General features: G+C 49.9%; 1 protein-coding gene across 1 annotated transcript in view; it reads right to left on the bottom strand.

Annotated features, from left to right (window-relative positions):
• EIF4EBP1 (eukaryotic translation initiation factor 4E binding protein 1) overlaps positions 1 to 15,603 on the bottom strand; it is a 21,217-nt gene extending 5,614 nt beyond the window's left edge. The window contains exon 1 of the mRNA XM_081809084.1: positions 15,387 to 15,603. Within this exon, the coding sequence (XP_081665210.1) occupies positions 15,387 to 15,531 (145 nt within the window). The 5' untranslated portion in view covers positions 15,532 to 15,603. The remainder of the gene's footprint in view (positions 1 to 15,386) is intronic.
• Between the last annotated feature and the right edge of the window lie 307 nt (positions 15,604 to 15,910).

Raw genomic sequence — 15,910 nt, 5'->3', positions numbered from 1 at the left:
TTTTTTTTTTTTTTTAAAGATTTTATTTATTTTTTAGAGAGCGAGCAAGAGAGAAACAGCATGAGAGGGGAGAGGGTCAGAGGGAGAAGCAGGCTCCCCGCTGAGCCGGGAGCCCGATGTGGGACTCGATCCCAGGACCCTGGGATCATGACCTGAGCCGAAGGCAGACGCTTAACCATCTGAGCCACCCAGGCGCCCTTGGGGAAGCTCTTTAAAGTCATGAGCCTCCAGAGATTTTTTTTACATTGTGGTAAAATACAAATAACATAAAATTTACCATCATAACCACTCCTAAGTGTACAGTTGAGTACATTCACAGGGTTGTGCAACCAATCTCCAAACGCTTTCATCTTGTAAAACTGAAACTCTATACCCAGGAAATAGCAACTCCTATTTCCCTTCCCCCTAACCCTTGGAAACCACAATTCTATTTTCAGTCTCTATGAATTGGGCTGCTCTAGGAACCTCACATAAGTGGAATCATACAGTATTTGTCTTTCTGTCACTGGCTTATTTCACTTAGCATAATGTCCACATGTGGATGATGTGTCAGAACTTCCTTACTTTTTAAGGCTGACTAATACTCCACCGCATGGATATACCACATTTTGTTAGCCACAGACATCTAGCTTCCTTCCACCTTTTGGCTATTGTGAATAAATACTGCTGTAAATATTGCTCTTCAAGACCCTGCTTTCAATTCTTAGGGGGTGTATACTGGGAAGTGGCACCAGGCGATTTTTAAATCCTTAATTATACTTAAAAGAGAAAAAGAGCCTCTGTGCCTTTTGTCCTATACCTAGGGCAGTTGTTTAAGAGTAAGAATCCTCATTTGAGCTAATAAAACCCAGAAACTAAATACCAGCAGAGGCAGCGCCCAAGACACCCACCATCAGAGTATTTTAGCTGGCGAGGGAGCCTGCAAGGGGGGTGGGACGATGGTGTTCAGAAAGTCAGCTGACAAAGGCGCCAAGCCTCGGAAGGGACCCCAAGCCCCCTCTGACTCACCTGGGGTCAGTGAGGAATATGAGACGGCAATCAAGGTAGTGGAAATGTTTCCTACGGAAGCAGCTTTAGCTTTTCAACCCTCAATTCTTCCATCCCTTCATGGGATGCACCACCACACGGCTTCAGCCAACAGTGATCTTCTGGAAATGCCCTCTGTCTCCCACAGATGAGACAAACAACAAAACACACAGTCTCATATTGTCAAAAATAGGCACCCTTGGCTGAAATGCAGTCTACCAGAGCTGGGGACTTGGCCTGCATACAAGAACAGGAAGTGGAAACCGGGGTGGGGGGGTGCCAAGGTCCCTGTAAGACGCCGAGCAGCAATAGCTGGAGGGTGTTGGTCAGGTGTGGGCTCTGGGGTATGTGGGTATCACCCCTGGCAGTTTCCACATAATACTCTATAGCTGAGGGCCTACTCTCTCTTTCTATATTAGGGAAAATGACGCAACTCTGTTAGGCTTCTACAACCAAGAGCATGAAGAGCTTCTGAGGCTCTAGGTGGCTTCAAGATGGCAAAGCTAAGACATTTTTTTCCCTGCTACTTCTCTCAAAAATCATGCAAACACCAAGAAACAAAGAAACAGAAGCACATACTCAAGTTGGAAGCACATACTCAAGTTGGAAGCACATACTCAAGTTGGCTCACATTGGTACCCCAAATCACAATATATGAATACAGAAAGTGAATGGAGGAATAGTTCTAACAGAGAGGATGAGGGTAGCATCTAAATGCAGGGAGGTAGGGGTGGATGTTACAGTAGGAAGTGGGGTTCTGGAGGAACCCAGGAAGGTTCAGGAATTAGAGGCATAATGGAAAATGGGAATGGGGCTAACAATAAGGAGAGATGCCCTATGCCCCTCACTCCATGAGGGAGGGGAAGACAGGGAAATTAAGTTCAAGTTGACCTCCCGAATGGTGAGGCTCAAACGCCTAGCTCTTCCCGGCTTCAAAATAAAGAGCAAAGATAAAGACCGACTGATGTTGATTTTGGGAAGGGGGTTCTGGATGAAAAACAGCAGCTAGCCACCAGGTTGAGCCCACCAGCCTCCACACCTCGCAAAGGGCCTCTAGTCAGCTCTGCAGTACTCTTAAACATAACCAGTCGGATGCCTCCACACATTTCTGAGAAAAACTTACAACATCTATGGAGAGATCCAAACAAACTGACAGAAGGAAATAGTAAAGGGACTCAGTACTGTTTTTAAACTTCTAAACTTTTTGAAGACTTTAAAGAACAGAAAGGAAAAAAGGTAACAGGCAAAAAAAAAAAAACCAAATTAGAAATCTAGTATCAGATAATAGAAAGTCAAGAAAGAGAGAAAGGAGAAACTGCTAGAAGGAATTTACTGAAAAAAACAAAAAAAGAGAAAAATTTACGGAATTGAAAGAGAGCAGTCTTGAAATGCCCTTTGAGTGTCCTCCTGTGTAATGAATTAAAAAAACCAACATAACATTCACTGTTAAATTTCACAATCGTTTGGATAAAAAGATCCTAAAACCTTCCAGAAAGGGAAAAATACAACAGGTGCACACAAGGATTGGGAATAAGAATGGAATAAACGTTTTCTTTCTTTTTTTTTTTAAGATTTTATTTATTTATTTGACAGAGACAAAGCGAGAGAGGGAACACAAGCAGGGGGAGTGGGAGAGGGAGAAGCAGGCTTCCCACAGAGGAGGGAGCCCGATGCGGGGCTCGATCCCAGGATCCTGGGATCATGACCTGAGCCGAAGGCAGACGCTTAACGACTGAGCCACCCAGGCGCCCCGGCATAAACGTTTTCAATGGCAATGCTGGAAGTCTGAAGATGGTAGGTCAATGCCTTCGTAATACTGAGGGAGAATCCATTCCGGCCTGGTTTTACACCGTCAAATATCAATCAAGTAAAAGTAGACTAGAGGCATTTTCAGAACACTACAGGAGGAATATTCTACCAAAATTAGACCAAGAGGAAGGGCTTCAGGGAATCTCCTATCAGCAGCTACATGGCAGGTCCAGAGCCCGTCAGTTCCGGACAGTTCTGGACAGAGGGAAAAAAAAATGGACTGATAAATCCAGAAGTCAGATTTTGTGTGTAAAACTGTATTTTGTTTAGTATTTTAGAGGTGCTGGAGTGTGTGGAAGACTTATTTGAATGAAAACTAAGCACATTTTTTTAAAGTAATCTCTATACCCAATGTGGGGCTCAAACTCACAACCGAGATCAAGAGTCGCATGGTCTATGGACTGAGCCAGCCAGGCGCCCTAAAACTAACTACATTTTAAAGATTTACTTATTTGAGAGAGAGAAAGACAGAGAGAGAGAGCACACATGCAAACACACACACACACATGCGCATGAGTGCTCATGCGAATGGTTGGGGGCGCAGAGAGAGAGAATCTTTAAGCAGACTCTCCCGCTGAGTGCAACGCCTGAGACTGGCTCAGTCTCAAGACCCATGAGATAATGACCTGAGCCGAAACCAAGAGCTGAAACCCAAAACTAACCACATTTTTTTAAAAGATTTTATTTATTTGACAGAGAGAGAGAAAGCCAGAGATGAAACACAAGCAGGGGGAGTGGGAGAGGGAGAAGCAGGCCTCCCGCTGAGCAGAGTGCCCGATGCGGGACTCGATCCCAGGACCCTGGGATCATGGCCCGAGTTGAAGGCAGACGCCCAACGATGAGCCACCCATGTGGCCCTATTAACTATTTTTTTTTTAAAGATTTTATTTATTTATTTGAGAGACAGAGAGAGAGCACATGAGAGGGGGGAAGGTCAGAGGGAGAAGCAGACTCCCCACTGAGCAGGGAGCCCAATGCGGGACTCGATCCTGGGACTCCAGGATCATGACCTGAGCCGAAGGCAGTCGCTTAACCAACTGAGCCACCCAGGCGCCCCCTATTAACTATTTTTTAAAAAGTTGTATAATGGAGCACCTGGGTGGCTCAGTTGGTTAAGTGTCCAACTCTTGGTTTCGGCTCAGGTCATGATTTGATGGTCCTGGGATTGAGCCCCGGGTCAGGCTCCCTGCTCAGCTGGGAACCTGCTTCTCCCTCTGCCTTTGCCCCTCTCCCCCACTTGTTGTGCTCTCTCTTAAATAAATAAAATCTTAAAAAAAAAAAAAAAAAAAGTTAGGGATGCCTGGGTGGCTCAGTTGGTTAAGGGTCTGCCTTCAGCTCAGGTCATGATCCCAGGACCCTGGGATCGAGTCCCACATTGGGGTCCCTGCTCAGCGGGAAGCCTGCTTCTCCCTCTGCCTGCAGTTTCTCCTGCTTGTGCTCTCTCTCTCTTACAAATAAATAAAATCTTAAAGAAAACAGATTGTTAAAAAAAAAAAGTTGTATAATAATTACCTGGCTCATCAAGGGTCATAGTAATAAAAATAATGCATATTTTTAAAAAATTTGTGATATAGGGGCGCCTGGGTGGCTCAGTCGTTAGGTGTCTGCCTTCGGCTCAGGTCATGATCCCGGGATCCTGGGATCGACCCCCACATCGGGCTCTCTCTCCTCCATGGGAAGCCTGCTTCTCCCTCTCCCACTCCCCTGCTTGTGTTCCCTCTCTGGCTGTGTCTCTCTCTGTCAAATAAATAAATAAAATCTTTAAAAAAAAATTGTGATATAGCTATATTGGGGAATGGGAAGAGAAGGGTGTACAAATAATAATAAGTCCTCATCTAACAGTAAGTCCAGAAAAAGAAATATGGGGGTATATCCCCAAAAAAAGAGCTGGAAAATGTTAGTTGCTTCTAAAGAGTGGGGCAGGGGGTGGAGAGGCAAGAGGTTACTGCTTTGTTAGGAGTCTTTTAGTAATCTTGAGATTTAACTATTTACGTATATAAACAACTTACGTATGACTTTGACATACTTTTATTATGGAAAAAAATCAAGCCCATACAGGGTGCCTGGGTGGCTCAGTTGGTTAAGCGACTGCCTTTGGCTCAGGTCATGATCCTGGAGTCCCAGGATCCAGTCCCGCATCAGGCTCCCTGCTCAGCTCGGAGTCTGCTTCTCCCTCTGCCCCTCCCCCCCATGCTCTCTCTCTCTCTCAAATAAAATCTTTAAAAGAAAAAATCAAGCCCATACAAAAGAAGACAGAATAACATACACACACACACATATGTATGTAAAACTCTGATTTTTTTTTAATATTACATGACAGGTTAAATTATGGATCAGACCTACAATTCGATGCTGTACGGTTACTATTTGGAACAAGTGTACATTGTCCATGACATATCATGTGAAAAAAAGTCACAGAATTGTATGTATTTTATGTCTGGTGACCTCTGGGGGAGTGAGATAATCCAGGCAAAGTGAACATCTTTTACACTGAGCATATTTTGTTTTTTAATACAAAACCTCTGATGCATAGGGCATTAAGCAAACAAATAAATAAGGATATAGGGTCAGAATCTCCTTTTCTAGTAAGTCAAGTTAAATGGCCTTGGCTGGAACTAGGTAGACTCTCCCTACTCTCCCTAGAAAGCCTCGGGGGCTCTCTGCTGGACAGGGTAAGTGGAATGCTGAGCCTGCCCCTCCAGCACCTCTCTGGGCTGTTGCGTGCTAGGCCCTGTCCATGTCAGACTTTAACTCCCAACTTCATAGGGTTATGGGGTGGATTAGAACAGTGGCTGGCACAAGATAAGACCTATACAAACAAATCCTAGCTTTTACGACTGGCATGGCTTCAGGTGACATATTTGAGGGACCAATTATATGGTCAGAGCTAGGACAAATCAGAGGGGAGGGACGCAACCCTGAAAAGGGATTGGGGGTGGAGGGGGGAGGGTAAGGCACCCTCTATCCTTTCTTTGGCCCACAGAAACGGGCTTCAAGAATCAACATGAGCTTTGGCATGTTTGGTAAGCCAGCGTCATTCAGGACTTTAAATAAACTTTAGATGTGCACCAAATACAACAATGGCATTTTTTCTCAAGGCATGCTTGTGGTGATGACAGTTTGCTTGAACGTACAATGAATGCAGACCTCCCGGGGCGCCTGGGTGGCTCAGCTGGTTAAGCGTCTGGGTCGGGTCGTGATCCCGGGGCCCTGGGATCGAGCCCCCCAGTCGGGCTCCCTGCTCGGCAGGGAGTTTGCTTGTCCCTCTCCCTCTGCCCCCCCCCCCCGCCCCGCGCTTGTGCTCTCTCTCTCAAATAAATAAAATCTTAAAAAAAAAAAAAAAAAGAATGCAGACATTCCCCTCGGGTCTGTTTTCCTCACCTATAAACAAAGGCAGTGTACTAGGCTCAAACTATTTTCAAAGCACCAACCATGTGCCAGGCTTTATAGGTAATCTTTAGGGTCTGTTTCAGCTCTGACTCGCTACCATTTATTTTGGGGATCTTGTTATTGACAGGTGGTCTGTGTGGTGCAAATAGCACGGTGCTTGGAGGCACAAGTCCTGGGCTCAAACCTGGGTGTGGTGTGCCAGCCCCTCAACCCCGAATGGCAGCTGAATTCCTCAGCTCTTACGAGGAGGGTACTAGGGCGCTGGGTGGCTCGGTCGGTTAAGCGTCTGCCTTTGGCTCAGGTCATGCATGATCCCAGCGTCCTGGGGTCGAGTCCCGCATCGGGCTCCCTGCTCAGTGGGGAACCTGCTTCTCCCTCTGCCTGCCACTCCCTCTGCTTGTGCGCGCTCTCTCTCTCTCTTTCTTTCTTTCTCTCTGACAAATAAATAAAATCTTAAAAAAAAAAAAAAAAGAACTACACAGTCTGGGGTATCTGGGTGACTCAGTCGGTTAAGAGTACAACTCTCGGGGCGCCTGGGTGGCTCTGTCGTTAAGCGTCTGCCTTCGGCTCAGGTCATGATCCCAGCGTCCTGGGGTCGAGTCCCGCATCGGGCTCCCTGCTCAGTGGGGAACCTGCTTCTCCCTCTCCTCCCCACCTGTGCTCTCTCTCACTATCTCTTGTCTCTCTCTCCCTCTCAAATAAATAAAATCTAAAAAGAAAAAAGAAAAGAGAAGGGTACTAACTCACCTCACGGGAGTACTGTGAAGATGAAATCATGATCTGTCTGTGGGCCAGACGCTGCGCTTATAGCCTGATACGCCAGGTCTCCGTGCTCCCATTCCCCTACTCCCCACAAGGGAGATACAGTATCCTCAACTCAGACACAGGAAACTGAGGCTCAGACAGGCTGCCCCCAGGGGCAGACCTAGCCTGTATTGCCTCTAATCCTCAACACCAACCTCTGTTTAAAACTAGCCAAGCTGCCATGGCTCAGGGGTCTTCTGACTTTTACCTATTCTTCTGAGTATTTGGCCAGAACAGGATGTTCCCTGAGAGAGGACTGTCCTGAACTCTTCTCCTCCTTCCCACAGTACCCACACTCAGGCTCAAAACGGGGCTGGCCATGACTCCTGTAAATTGACCCCTGTGCCTCCCGTGGCGGAAACATTCTTCCCCTGAGCTGGGGGGACGTGAGGCCTAGCAAGAGTACAAGAACAGAATTCCTAGAACTGCTGTTCCCATTCCAGGGAAAGGGAGAGTGTTTCACAACACACTCGGGGGAGGCTCAAATGCCTATGCTCAGATGCAAGCCGGCAGCCTGTGAACTAAATACTCCGGATCATTTTACATTCAGCTCTTGCCATCGTGGAGGCAAACCCACAGGGGCTACCAGGGGTCTCCCTCCCTGCCCACCACACACCAGGCAGTCTGTTTAGCAAGCTGAGCCACCTTGTCAGGGAGAAAATCTTGGGTAGAGAACCAGAGCGTGCTCGGTCCGAGATTTTTCTTCACTTCTGACCCTATCTGCAAAGAGAACCAAGATCTGGATGTTGCTCAGGGGCCAGAAATGTTACAAAGCTCCTTAAATACCAAATGAGGGCAATCAATGAGTGACGAAGGGCCCTCTCACCTGTGAGGCCCTGACATGTGAGGGAATAGTCCACTTTATCTGAAAATAATTTAGCATAGATAAGGCTTTTGCAGAAACATCCAGAACAAAATAGCTGAAGCAATTATTCTAAGGGCTGGCTAAGCTCCTTCTCCTTCCCTCACTTGCCCCCAAACACTTCAAAATGCACCTGTGCAGAACAGGCTAAGGCTACCCCTGGAATTCATTACCAACAGGGAGTGCCCATCTGAAATGCCTCGTTACATAGCAACAAAAACTATGGTTGGAAAAGGGAGGGGCCCTGTTTTCTGCGTGAATTGCCTCCACACCACATCCAAAGTCATTTGCTGAAGCTCCAACCTCCAGTACCTCGATGAAACTGTATTTGAAGATAAGGTCTTTAAAGAGGTCATTAAGTTAAAATGAGGCTGTTAGGGTGGGGCCCTGATCCGATATACAGGTGTCCTAAGTAGGGGGGGTGGGGCGCCTGGGTGGCTCGGTTAGGTGTCCTACTCTGGGTTTCAGCTCAGGTCATGATCTCGAGGTTGTGGGACTGAGCTCCCCCCGCCCCGCCCCTCAGCTCTGTGCTCAGTGGGGAGTCTGCGCGTGCATGCTCTCTCTCTCAAATAAATAAATAAATAAAATCTTAAAAAAAAAAAAAGGAGAGGGAGATACCACAGATACCAGTAAAGAAGCAGCACGAGGACAGCTGTCTGCAAGCCAATGGGAAGGGCCCAAGAGGAACCAACCCCGATGGCGCTTTACTCTTGGACTTCCAGCCCCCAGAACCGTGAGAAAATACATTTCCGTTGTGGAAGCCCCCCAGTCTGTGGTATTTTGTTATGGCAGCCCGAGCAAATTAATAGAGGCCTGCTTTCCCCTTGTATTCCAAAGGGCAGGAGACAGAAATCAGCGTACACATACTCACTCTCTTTACGGCAGGAGACCTGGGATGTGTCACCAGGAAACCAAAGCGAGTTCTGGACCCACCTGCACCTCCTGGCATTCTCACTCCTACACATTTTGGACCGCTGGCTCAGAACTTGACTCCATGTTCCTGCCAGCACTCCAGAAAATCAAGGATGTTCAAATCGGAGTGCTGGGCAGGGGCAGGTGGGCAGGGCAAGCGTGGGCTCCCCTGAAGGGTGTTCCCAAAGCCTGGCTGCTTGAGGAGGACAAAGGAGGCAGGCTAGCTAGCAGGTAGCAAGGGAAGCATGACACAAACGGAAGGTATTGCCCCGGGGCCTGCTATCACGACCACCTGTATAGTTTGCTTTGGGGAGCTAAGTCGGGCCTTGAAAACGGGGCACAGGATCTATGACTCAGCGTTTTCAGGAAGGTGTCCTCAGTTCTTTCTTTCTTTGACAGAGAGAGAGACAGCGAGAGAGGGAACACAAGCAGGGGGAGTGGGAGAGGGAGAAGCAGGCTTCCCCCTGAGCAAGGAGCCCAATGCGGGCTTGATCCCAGGATCCTGGGATCATGACCTGAGCCGAAGGCAGATGCTTAACCGACTGAGCCACCCAGGCGCCCCAGGTGTCCTCAGTTCTACCCAACAGGCAATTCACAGGCTTGTGATTCTGGTCTGCTTCTATACCCGGCCTTGGCTCTGCCTGGCCGCACAGCAGGATGGGCGGCTAAGTTCCCTCAAAGGACCACACTTTGAGGCTTGGCCTTTGTGGGAGACCGCCTGAAAATGTGGCCCCGTAACTCTTCCCATCCCTGTCCTAGAGAAGGCTCTTATTCCAAAGCAATCATCTCCCCCCTCTTGGAATCTGGGCTAGCCCTGTGGCTTGCTCTGACCGATAGAATACTGCATATGTGATGTGATGTGACTTCTGAGCCTAGGTCTTAAGGGGCCTTGAAAACTGTCATGTAAATAAGCTCAGGTTAGAGTCCTGAATGGCAGAGGACCAAGACGACAGAGAACTCCCAGCCTTCCAGGTGTCCCTAGCAATGCCCCAGACATGTGGGTAAGGCCATCTTGGACCTTCAAGCCCAGGACAATCGAGCTGCCAACTGTATGTAGCCAGATGAGTAATCTCAGGAAGATCATCAAAGAATGCCCAACCAGCCCAAAGAATGGAGAGAAATAACAAGTCATTGTTGCTGAAGTTACTAAGTTCTGTGACACTCCAGGCTCTCTCGGCAAACTTTCAGGGGTACCGACACTGGATTACAAGACACCCTGTGCTCCCCGTGTCCCCGATCATCCAAATGTCACGGGCAAATGTGCCTTACTCTTGCCTAGTCAGTGATGCTGGGTGCAAACAAGTAAACAAGGAGCACCCATCCCAGTGTCTGAGGCCCTGGCCCCACTACTGACATGTTTCGTATAAAGGCCACTTCCTTCTACTTTCTGCTCAATAACTGAAACAGTAGTATTAGAAATACTGTTATCTATAATACTGGTATAAGTGAGAAAGTTCAGGGAAAGTTAGTTCTGTCCCTGGGACATTCCAAGGTAAACGATTTTATATACCCTGCAACTGAAAGGGCAGAAAAGAAAAATTTGAATGTTATCATTAAGCCAGCTCAGACCCAGGCCTGGTGGTAAAGGAGCCAGTTTACCCTGAGAATACTGTCATTCTAGGAGTCTTTTCAACTCTTCATTTTCTTCTTTTTTTTTTTTAAGATTTTATTTCTTTATTTGACAGAGAGAGAGAGAGCACAGCAGGGGGAGTGGCAGGCAGAGGGAGAGAGAGAAGCAGGCTCCCTGCAGAGCAAGGGAAGCCCGATGCGGGACTCGATCCCAGGACCCCAGGATCATGACCTGAGCTGAAGGCAGTCGCTTAACCAACTGAGCCACCCAGGCGCCCCCCTTTTTTCTTAAGATTTTATTTATTTGACACAGAGAGAGCGAGAGAGCACACAAGCAGGTGGAGCAGGAGAGGGAGAAGCAGACACCCAGCTGAGCAGGGAGCCCCATGTGAGCTCAATCCCAGGACCCCGGGATCATGACCCGAACTGAAGGCAGACGCTGAACCGACTGAGCCACCCAGACGCCCCAACTCTTCACTTTCTGAACACCTGACTCAGCACTCAAAAGCCAGGATAGGAAGATGAGTAACACTGCTGGGAAAGAACTTCCCTTCTACTCTAGGGAACAAACATGTAAACAAATACAGGTGATTCATTTGTCATGAATCATAACGGAGGAAGAGCATGGGTGTGGCTCTGAGACCTGAAAGTGACGGGTTTTCTGTTTGTTTGTTTGAACATGTAAAATCTAGGTGTACAAATGAACATTCTTCGTTAAAAACCTTCCCCCTGGGGGGCGCCTGGGTGGCTCAGTCGTTCAGCGGCTGCCTTCCACTCAGGTAATGATCCCAGGGTCCTGGGATCGGCTCCGCATCGGGCTTCCTGCTTCGCGGGAAGCCTGCTTCTCCTTCTCCCACTCCCCCTGCTTGTGTTCCCCTTCTCGCTGTGTTTCTCTCTGTCAAATAAATAAATAAAATCTTAAAAAAAAAAACAAAAACCTTCCGCCTGGGAAGCAATCCTCTTTTCCATACTGCTGTCCCATGTCATTCCTCCTCTGCAAGGATATCAAATAAAGACCCATCAGAGAAAATGTCTCACTGCTTTATACCAACAGACAGACATGGTACCACCCTGCCTGTCCTGTTACCAAATTTGGTAATGAAGGACTTTTTTGCTCTTTCAGAAAAAATTACATAAGTTAAAAAATCAAACTCCTCTTTCAAATCAGGCCCTGCCTACCTCTGAGGATATTGAAGACAACAACAAAATTTAAGCCTCGGAAGGCAATTAAAATCTCACAGCTAGGGGCGCCTGGGTGGCTCAGTCATTAAGTGTCTGCCTTTGGCTCAGATCATGATCCCAGGGTCCTGGGATCGAGCCCCGCATTGGGCTCCCTGCTCAGCAGGAAGCCTGCTTCTCTCTCTCACACTCCCCCTGCCTGTGTTCCCTCTCTTGCTGTCTCTGTCAAATAAATAAATAAAATCTTAAAAAAAAACAAAACTCACAGCTATGTGTGCATTGTTAGCAAGTAAGGCCTAGCAGGCTGACGACTTGGAGCAGGCGACTCTCACGTGAGAATCATACAAGTTCTACTGGTTATGGAGGGTGGGGGGTGTCTGCCTAATCGCTTCATTCTATGGCTACAACTCTGATGCTTCTAATTCTGTTTCAGGTGTGTCTCCATCTTCCTAAGTAGCGAGCCAAGCCCTTGAGGTCAGACTATCTTCCGGTTCTGGATGCGGTGAATGCCTTAGAACCAGAGAGAGCTTGGGGTGCTCTATATCAGGCCCCCCCATCAAAGTCTTTAATAAGGGACAGTGTGGAATGTTCTAAATGCTTTAAAAGGAAGCTCAGAACAGTGTGAGAAGAGAGCCCCTTACATTTCTCTCACTGCCTTAATGTCCAAGTTCTCTTAACCTGTCCTTAATAATGAGACCCTGGGCAATCAGAAGACATCATCTTCCCCTGTGTGACTGAGGCCTCGCGACACTGGTTGTGCTCTAGCTTCAGTGCCCAGCCCACTTCCTCCTCTTCCCAGCACTGTCTGTTCCATAGCCAAAGACTTGGGAGCTGCTCCAAGATAAGCTTCATGGCCTCAGACTTTGTTTATCTAAACCAGGGTGCCAGTAACATCTGTAGCCCTACCTGCCTACCTCTGATTAACCTTATCCAGGTACTGGGTTTGGGTATGATTACCAGCCAAGCAACCCTGGGGGCTTGGGGGTCAAGCATCCAACACGGGCCGGGGAACATGAAGGTTGATGGGTGGGGGTGGAAGGAGAATTTCTGACCCATTCGAAGGTTCTGCTCGTGTGTGGTGTCACTGGCCACTTTGAAGCCTCCACAGGCTCAAATATTCATACACAACACTCCTTTTAACAAATTTCTCTGAAGTTCTCCAGACTTCTAACCAGACCAGTGATTTAGCTTGTGAAAGGTTAATGACCACGGCAAGTAAACTGGCGTCTTCAGAGTGGAGATGGCTCAAATCAGCTGCTGTTCCTGTTCCTCTGGGGACAAACACAGCAGTTCCATTCCCAGCATGAGTGACCTGCGGACACTGCGGGAGCTCCTGACACCTGCAAATAACCTAGTGCGGGCACCTGCACAGACTCTCTCCAGACCCTGGTTTGAAGGCTGATGCCAAATCCAACCTCAAGAGAAGTTTACCTGGTTAGAAGCATCACTTTTTGCCAGACTCCAGAGGTGTGAAAAGGTGAGGGAAGTCACATTCCACTAATTTCTGAGCACTCAGTGTCGTACTTAGATCAATCACTGGGAGCTGGTTAGAAATGTAGACTCTCAGGCCCAAACCCAGAACCTACAGAATCAGAGTCTGCGGGGCGCCTGGATGGCTCAGTCGTTCAGCGCCTGCCTTCGGCTCAGGTCATGATCCCAGAGTCCTGGGATCGAGCCCCCGCATCGGGCTCCCTGCTCTGCAGGAAGCCTGCTTCTCCCTCTCCCACTCCCCCTGCTTGTGTTCCCTCTCTCACTGTGTCTCTCTCTGTCAAATAAATAAAATCTAAAAAAAAAAAAAAGAATCAGAGTCTGCATTTAAGTGAGGTCCCCAGGTAATTCATATGTACATTGAGGAATGAGAAACAGCACTCTAGACCGGAGCAAAAGGGTGCCAGAAATGACCTTTCCTTAGGTTAAGCCTCTTTGCCTTGGCAAAGAGGTAGGGTGAGGTTGGGCTTTGGAGGAAGACTCCAAGCCCTGGCTAACTGAGGCAGACCAAACTTGCTGACGTTAGCAGAAGCAAGGTGTGATTTTCCAGGTTATGGACTGTGAGCTGTGCCTGTCGCGCTGGACACTCCAGACAAGAAAGCTGGCTTTAGGCTCCTGGCATGGCTAGCTTTCTTCCAGTTGGCCTCAGAGATAAAGTTACACTCTGGTCCAGGTGTCCCTTTCCCTCTCTCCCAAATAAAGACCTTCAAAGGCAGGGAGATTTGTTCTGGTTTACCAAAAAACAAAACAAAACAAAACAAAAAACCCATTTCCCAGTCCATGGTGAGAAGTGGATCAGAGTTCCCTACAAACAGTAACCCTAGCCATGGCTTCCAATCTGACCTGTCCCCATCCAGCAACAAAGGGTGCAAAAAAGAGCACCTGAGCCTTCAGACCTGCCTCAGTGCCCAACCTAAAAATGATCAAGTAGAGATTCACACCCTTACTTGAAGGAACCCCAAAATTGTCAGGAAAAATTCTGGTAGACACAGCATGACACAGAGAAAGCCCACCAAGTGGACTACAAAGACCTATATAGCAGGAAAAGAGAATTTGAGTCAAGGGTGGCGCAAGGCTCACTGAGAACTTTTCCTTTGATTATTTTTAATCGAAGAGAGATTTCCCCCTCAGAACGATTTCTTGTTCAATCTGAGAAAACCGTGTGACGTTGGACAAGGGACATGTGTTTTCAAGTTTGGAGCCCCGATGAAACAAGTACATCTATGATCCTTAACAGTTCTAACCGCGTATGTTTTGGATCAAACGGCTCAGACCTCGGATCTGGCAGTGTTTGCCCGTGGTGGGGCCGCTGCCTGAGAACATAAGCATGTGGCCCCCTACGCTGGCAAGGGACCAGGCTGCCGCTCTGCCCGCCACCACCTGCACCCCTGCCTCTCAACGGAGCGCCACTCTCTGCCCCGTTTGGGCCGGAGCGGTGGAGGAGGGTGGAGGGGAGGGAAGGGCAAAGCGGAGTGAGGGCAGCGCGAGGATGGTAGGGAAGTGGTGAGCCACGGGGATTTCATCATGCAAACGGGCGGGCAGGTTTCATCAGCGCCTGTGCGGCGGGGCTCCCGGGCTGGGAGGGAATGCCTGGCTCCCGAGGGCAGCCCAAGGCTGGCCCCCACCCGTGCCAGCTCAGCTTCCTCTTCCTCATACACTCTCAGGGAGGTCACACGGTTCCCCCTCCCCCCAGGACAGAAGAACGTGTTTTTCTGCACAGCCCTGCCCGCGGCGCCGGGTCCCTCTGCGGAGATCCCACAAGCGTAAATGGGCAACCTGCCACAGGTGCAGGTGAGGCGCTGCTGGAGCAGGCGAGCGCCCTCAGCCCAAATCCTCGGTCAGAGGGTGCTGGCCCAATGCAAAACGGGGGGTACGTCGGGAAGGAAAAAGGATTCTGCAACAGTCGTCTACCCCAACAGAGAACGCCCATCCCACCCCTAAAAAACCCAGGCCTGGCCTCTCCTAGCTCCCAGGCCACACTGACCCCACGCTATTCTGCCTCAGAACGCCCCCACATCCACAAGGGGCAGCACACCTCGGCATGTGGTCGTTCTGGAAGCGTGCGTATCTGTTTGGGTAGGGGTACTCGGCTGTCTCTCCCAGGAGGAAACTAATGGAGCAGTTTGCAGCCCGGGCTCGGGAGCACGCATCCCGAGGGCAGGCAGTGGGAAGCGGCCATCTGTTGGCTGCCGGGGGCCACCTCCGTGACCGTCGCTGCCTCCTTGATGCCTTTATTCCAGTCACCGCGCCCCTCAGCCCGGTCGCCCAGTCCAACAGGCGGCTCCAGACCCCTCCCGCTCTGCCCAGTCAGTCCTCCGCACCGCCCGCACCCGGAGCCCGCCCCTACCTCCCGGGGTGGTGCTGAAGAGCGTGCCGCCGGGGGTGGTGCTGTAGTCCCCAGGCGGCAGCTGCACGCCGTCGCCGAGGATCACCCTGCGAGTGGCGGGGATAGCCCGGCTTGGGGTCTGGCTGCAGCTGCTACCCCCCGACATGATCTCCCGCGCGCCGCGCCTGCAGCCGGAGCGTGGCCCTTGGGCCGCCCCGGCCCCTCCCACTTCGCCTCGCCCCGCCCACCCCTTCCGCTTCTGCGGCTCGGCGCCCCCTGGGATTTGTAGTTGCCGCCGCGCAGCTGCCGCACCCGCCGCCGCGCGGCTGCCCGTACGTGCGTTCCTCCGCAGCTCAGGGCGGAGGCGTCCTCCCGACCGTCTCCTCCGAGCGGGTGCGGGCGCCGCCCCGCTTGGGCCCGCCCCTTTCGCTCGCGGGTCCCTCCCGGCCACGCTGGCGGCGGCGGGGTGCGGGCGGGGTGCGGGGGCCGGGGGCTTGTGTAGGTAGACGCCTCGCGGGGTCGGGGCGGTGTGTCAGGGCTGTGTG

This window comes from Leptonychotes weddellii, chromosome 2 (genome assembly GCF_054177405.1).
Source record: "Leptonychotes weddellii isolate Sample4059 chromosome 2, ASM5417740v2, whole genome shotgun sequence".
Classification (NCBI taxonomy): domain Eukaryota; kingdom Metazoa; phylum Chordata; class Mammalia; order Carnivora; family Phocidae; genus Leptonychotes; species Leptonychotes weddellii.
The sequence above is the reverse complement of the archived record's forward strand: the minus strand, read 5'-3'. Positions and strand labels throughout refer to the sequence as shown.